Raw genomic sequence first — 6,161 nt, forward strand, 5'->3', positions numbered from 1 at the left:
GAGGGCAACGTCCCCTGTAAGAGCAATGCCTCAAATAACTCATGCCAGCGAGAAGGTGGGCATCACCCTCACAACCCCTCGGCCTTGGGCAGATGCTGGCAGAAAGACCTCGGAGCTGGGACGGCCAAGCCCAGCGAAGCTGCAGGCATGGTGGTGCCCGCAGCGTGGGTACCACCGGCTGACCTGGCCACGCTCAGCGCTGCTGGGCTCCAGGTCATTCTGCCCACCTGCGTGCCTCAGTGCCACAGTCCCTGGGCTTGATGCCCATCTCTAAGCTGGGAAAAGTGAGGCACTGGGCAGCCTGGCCATGCCACGGGGCCGGGAGCAGACCCCCAGGCTCTATGCCTGCTCTGGGTAGTGCGTACCAGCTTGCAGCAATGGGCACGAATGCCCGGAGAGTTGGCACAGGGTGGGGGGGAGCTGGAGGGGCTCTCACCGCAGCGGAGCGCCCCGCCAGGCTCCAGCCCCCCTCTCCTGGCATCCAGGGAGTTCCTGGCCCTTTAAACCCTGATTGGGGCCACGTCTTTAAAATGGGCCCTGGGGGCTGGGACTTCTTACCCTGCAGGAGGAGGCTGGCCAGGAGCAGGTGGGCTGAGTGAGCTGGTCCTCCCCACCCACCCCACTTCCCCCCCCCCCCGCACGGCTCCCTCACCCCAGCACCTTTACAGCCCCTGTAGCCAGGCTCCTGCCCAGCTGGCTTTGCCTCTGGTCTGGGTTTTAGTCTAGAATTTGCACCCCTTTTTGCATATAGAGTCCCCCCCACCTTTCTGTTCCTGTGCCAATCTGAAGCAGCTGGCATGGTTGTCCTGGCTTGATAGCAGCTGGCAGCACTCTGGGGTCTCCTTTTGCTGGTGCCAGTGACCAGCTCTGCCTCTCTAGCAGGGAGAAGCATGACTGCAGCCTCTCCCTAATCCTGCTGCTGGCCAGCCCCACCTTGCCCCGCTCACCCACCCACCCCCATCCCACCTATCATGGCTTTGCTCCATCCCTTCACCAGCCTCCTCCTCCTCCTCGCTGTGCCCCTTTGCCGGGCTGCAAACCAGTCCACGCTGCCCCCTGGCTCCCTGCCCGCCGTCCCCCCCCTGCCCCTCCTGCAGGCCCTGCAAGTGCAGGCACCAGGCAGCCGGGGCTGGCGAACGGGGCCAGCAAGCGGGCAGCCCCTGCGCTACATGCTGAACCTGTACCGGCGTGCCGCCGACCGCGAAGGGCGACCCCGCCACGGCCACAGCCTGGGCACCAACACTGTCCGCCTCGTCCGGGCCAGTTCCCACGGGGGTCAGCCCTGGGCAGGTAAGGAGCAGGCAGGCACCAAGAGAAGTGCGGGTGCTTAGCGGAGATGATGGGGTGGGCTTGAGCCCTGGGGGGCCTCTGCCTCCCTCCTTCCCTCTCTTTACAGTGTCTCAGCCAGGGCTGGCACGTCCTGTGCCCTGCGGGGCTGCCCTTGGCTATGGGGTCTCCCTTGGCAGGGGGCCTAGGCTCTCCCTGCCCCACGGGTGAGATGGGCAAGGGCATCGCTGGCGCCGCATGCCCCTCTCCCCTTCCCATCCTGCCCGATGTTGTGCCAGGCCAGTGGTGTTGGTGCAGAGGATGGGAATTATCCCAGCCGCTCTTTGCTCTTCACCTTGCCGGCAAGTCGTGGCACACGGCTGCTGTTTGCTGAGGCTCCTGCCTCATGCTGGGGCACCTGGCTGTTACGGACTTTGAGGGTGATGATGCCACAGGCTCCACTGCACTGTGGGGCTGCGGCAGCATCCTGGGAGAAGGCTGTGCTGGCGCGGTGCCTGCTGTGCTGTACCAGGGGGGCACTGACTGCTGCTTCCCCACAGGTCGCTGGTACGTGCAGCCTCTCACCTACCGCCTGGAGAGCCAGCCCGAGGCTGAGCACCTCCTCCGAGCCACCGTGGTCTACCTGCCCAGCCTGCTGCTGGCCCATGGTCGCCTCCTCTGTGCCCTGGAGCTGGCGGCCACCAGCGAGGCACCCGGGGCGCTGCTCAGCCCTGCCGCACACCCGCGCCACGGCTGGGCCGAAGCAGATGTTACCCCTTACCTGGTGTCAGGGAACGGCAGCACAGGGAGCCTGGCACTGCGACATGTCTGTGTGCATGCCAGCCGGGCGGGGAGCCGCGATTCCCCAGTGGCCCCCAGCCACCCCTTCCTCCTCCTCTACCTCAATGACACCCGGGCTGGCCTGGCACCTCTGGCGGCAGAGCCCCGCCGGCACCGGCGTGACACGGGGATGCTGGCCCACGACCTGCCTGGCTATCTGCGGGAGCAGGGAAGTGAGAAGAGCGACTGCTCCCTGCGCCCCTTCCCTGTCAGCTTTGCCCAGCTGGGCTGGGACCACTGGATCATCGCTCCCCATCGCTACAACCCACGCTACTGCAAGGGTGCCTGTCCCCGCCTGCTCCGCTACGACTACCATGCGCCCAACCACGCTGTGGTGCAGAGTTTCGTCCATCAGCTGGTGGATGCCAACGTGCCCCGGCCCTCCTGCGTCCCCTACCGCTACAGCCCCATCAGCGTCCTCATGATCGAGCGCAATGGCGGCATCCTCTACAAGGAGTATGAGAACATGATTGCAGAGTCCTGCACCTGCCGGTAATGGCCGCTACCCTGGCACATCACCCCTAGGCTCTGTCTGTCCCTGCCGGATCTGGACTTTAGGGTTTGTCTTGTTCTGCCTGGGGTGGGTTTGTCCCCCCTCCCCGCATGGCACTGCTCTGTGGGAAGGTTTTACAATGGCAGTTTTATGTAAATTGTAGGTTTTTAAAGGCAGGAGCCTGTGCTGGGGTGGTTGCCCTGTGGCATCTGTCCTTCCTGCAGCCCCATGGCCGCTGCCTGTTTTTGGGGGTTGGGGGGGCTTGGCCCCATGCTTCCAGAGAAGAACTGGGTCCCTGGAATGGAGCATGAAGCTCTTAGGAGGTGGCTGGGGGTCTCTTGGTGGAGCTAGGGCAGGGAGGGCGAGCAGACCGGGTGTCCCCATGCTTGACACCAAGCTGGTGTCATCAGTATCCGATGCAACCCTGCCCGTGGGATTCCTTCCCAGCTCACATGCACCCCATCCTGTCTAGTCCCAGCTGTGGCGGCATCTCACTGGGCTGGGAATTGGGCTGGCACGGGGTGGGGGGGGGAAGCCCCTCTCCTCCCCTGCAGTTCTGCTCTGGGGGGCTGTGAAAACTGGAGGGACCCGAGCTGCCAGCTGTTCCCAGTGCCGGGGGCCAGGCAGCTGCCTGCCCTGGGCCCTGCCTGCTGCTTCCTCCGCCACTCCTGTCTTTCACCTCCTTGGCTTGTCCTCTAGCAGGGCTCGGGTCTCACCCTATCCCAGGGGTCAGACCCCTGTCGCGGTGTCCCTCTGCCTTCTCGCACCCTTGCTGTCCCATGGGGCTCAGGCTCTGCTGGGCTCCTGGCCTGTCCCTGTTCCTGGAGGGGTCAATCCCACTCCCAGCACCCATGCCACCTGGCTTTCCTCTTATTTATTGCTGACTGCTTAAATAAATAAATTGATGGATTTTGCTAAAGACCATCTTGCCTGTTCTTGTTCTGTCCCCGGGGTGCAGCGGGTGCCCCCCAGGACAGGCTGGTGTAGACTGTGTCACCGTGCAGCCACCCTTGTGCTTGCAGTGGAGGGGGTGGGTGCTGCTCCCTGCTTTGTGCAGGGAGTAAATCCCAGCTGGTTGAAGCAGGAGCTGAGAGAAGAGACTCCCCTGGACCATAGACCTGCCCTGGGGCAGGGGGGACCAGATCTGGCTGCAGGCAGCTGCCTTGGTGGTGCTGGAGACAAGAGATGCCCCACATCCCTCTCTATGGGGCAGCTCCCAGGGCACCATGGGGGGCCAATGAGCTGGGTCTCCCTGGGCTGTCTGTCACTGTGGCCAAGGCATTTGGCTGCCAGGGTTATTTTGGAAATGTGTTTGCAGGCAAACCTGCCTGGGTGCGATGTCCTGTGTTTGCAAAGCTGAGGCAAAGTTCCCCTTCTTTGAGCAGCGAGGCATGGGTGGCAGCTGTAATCCTTGTCCCCAGTGCTTGATGGCACTGCCACCTGCCAGCTGGGTACTGCCTCTGCATCCTCAGCTCATGGCTCTTGCCAGGGTCTCATCTCTCGCTTGCCCTCCAGCCCCATCTGCTATTGCTGGTCCAAGCTCCATCAGGATGTTTCACCACTTCTTCCCTCCTGTGGGTGTTTGCTGTGGGGCAGCATGCTGCCAGCCCCCATCCCTCCCCTAGCCAGCAGCCCCAGAATTTATCCCCTGTCCTGGCAGAGTGAGAAGCTGCTGCCCCCAGGAAAGGTCCTTTCCTGCCCCTTGTCCTCAGTTGGCCACATCCTGGCCACCTCCAGCCAGGAGGCTGTGGGGAGGGGAAGGTCGTCTGCTTTTTTGGAAGCTCGTGGACCTGACCCCAGGGGGAAGATTTTCCCTTGTCAATCATTAAGCGTGCGGTGTTGACTCATCCAGGCAAGCGATGATGAAAGGCATGGAAGCTCTGCATGCTCCCAGCCCTGGGCACCACTGGATGCCAGTGCCTACTGCTGCCCCTGGCAGGGACCCACACCCCAGCCTGCTGTGGGCCCTCCTTGGACCTGCTGGGTGCCTGGAGACGGATGGGCACTGGGGTTTGTCTGTCCCAGCCCTGTGTCCTCGTATGCACCATGCCAGTGGGCTTTTGTGCCCGTTGGGCTGGACCCCTTCCCGGGGTACCCCCAGGCACCAAGGGGTTGCCCCAGCAGCGTGATCTCCTCTGCGCTGGTGGTGGGGCAGGCGCTGCCAAAGGGACAGAGGAGCAGCAGTTCAGGGAAAGAGCTGCTGTCCTTGGCTGACCCCAGCACCATGCCTGCGTCAGCACTGGGGCTGCCAGGGCAGAGCCAGGTGGAGGGTGCAGGGCCCCCAGCCCAGTGCCCTCGTGCACCTCGGGGAGTATCTCTTCCTGCGGGTCCCACAGCCGTGCAACCCCCTCAGGCACAGCCTGGCACCCCATCAGGCACAGCCTGGCACCCCATCAGCACCAGCCCTGCGGGGAGCTCCAGGAGCCCCAGCTTTGGGGACATGCCCCCACCCTGTGCTCTGGCAGGGGTCTTGCCTGTGGGGCTGCTGCCCATGCTGGGGGCTGTGCCGGCCCCCCACTCTCCCCCAGGCCAGCCAGCACATCCCTGCCCCCTCCTGCCCAGCATCCAGCCTCTTCTCCTGCCCCAAACCCCACACTGGGGCTTTGCTCTGTCTCCACCCAGTCCCCATTCTCTACTCCTCCTGCCGCCCATCCCAAGTGGGCACTGCCACCTCGCACGCCCCATCCTCTGGGGTGACACTGGGCAGGGAGGGGATGACCTGCTCCACATGCCCCAGCAGCTTTGGGGCAAATCAGGGCCAGGCACAGCATGGGGGCACCGGGTGTGGAGCTCACCCAGCTGTGGAGCACAGCTGCCCACCGGACACCCTGCTGGGGGCTGTAGCTGGAGGCAAATGGTGATGCCCAGGCACTGGCTGCCTTGTAGGTGCCCTGTGGATGCCCCGCAGAGGCACTGGCAGCCCCCAGCCAGGGTGGGGTGTGACAAGGGCCTGTCCCGCCACCTGGGGCCACCGAAATATTTGTGCAGGGCCGTGACCAGGGAGGAGCAGTGCCCAGCAGAGGCACTGGACGGCTGGAGTCAGTGGCACCGTGGCAGCCTCAGCCCCCGTCACACTGGGCACCAGATGAGATGGCAGGGCCAGCAGGGCCTCCCCCACCCCCCCAGGCACTGCTACCAGCCTGGCGCTGCTCCTCTCCCTCCTCTTGCTTCTCCCCAGCTCCCTCCAGTCTGGGCATGGGGGGTGGGCGCTGGGGGCACTGAGGGCTCGGCACCCCCCACCCCACCCTGTCCGCCCCTCTAGGTCTGCAGGAGCCCTGGGGCAGGGGGGCACACGCCCCCCCGGCTGCCCTACATGACACCCTTCTGGAGGATGGTGGGCAGCAGACTCCGGGGTGCCCACTGCCGCCAGCACGGCCTTGAGTGCATCACCAGGGCCTGCAGGTGAGCGGGGACCCCTGCCCATCCCCCTGCCCAGCCTAGTCTGCATGCCTCGGACTCGCATGTATCTCCATCCCCACAATGTCTCCAGCCCTGGGACCCCCCCATGTACCCCACAGTTCTCCACCCTGGGACCCCCCACCCCTATGACACTCCTCGCTGC

At 64.6% G+C, this 6,161-nt stretch overlaps 1 protein-coding gene across 1 annotated transcript; it reads left to right on the plus strand.

The window, feature by feature from the left end:
* Positions 1-971: 971 nt before the first annotated feature.
* On the plus strand, positions 972-2,602 carry BMP15 (bone morphogenetic protein 15). Its single transcript, XM_075161837.1, has 2 exons — positions 972-1,290; positions 1,827-2,602. Exons 1-2 carry the CDS (start codon positions 972-974, stop codon positions 2,600-2,602), a joined length of 1,095 nt encoding a protein of 364 aa, XP_075017938.1.
* Positions 2,603-6,161: the final 3,559 nt, after the last annotated feature.

Source organism: Calonectris borealis, chromosome 13, assembly GCF_964195595.1.
Source record: "Calonectris borealis chromosome 13, bCalBor7.hap1.2, whole genome shotgun sequence".
Classification (NCBI taxonomy): Eukaryota; Metazoa; Chordata; class Aves; order Procellariiformes; family Procellariidae; genus Calonectris; species Calonectris borealis.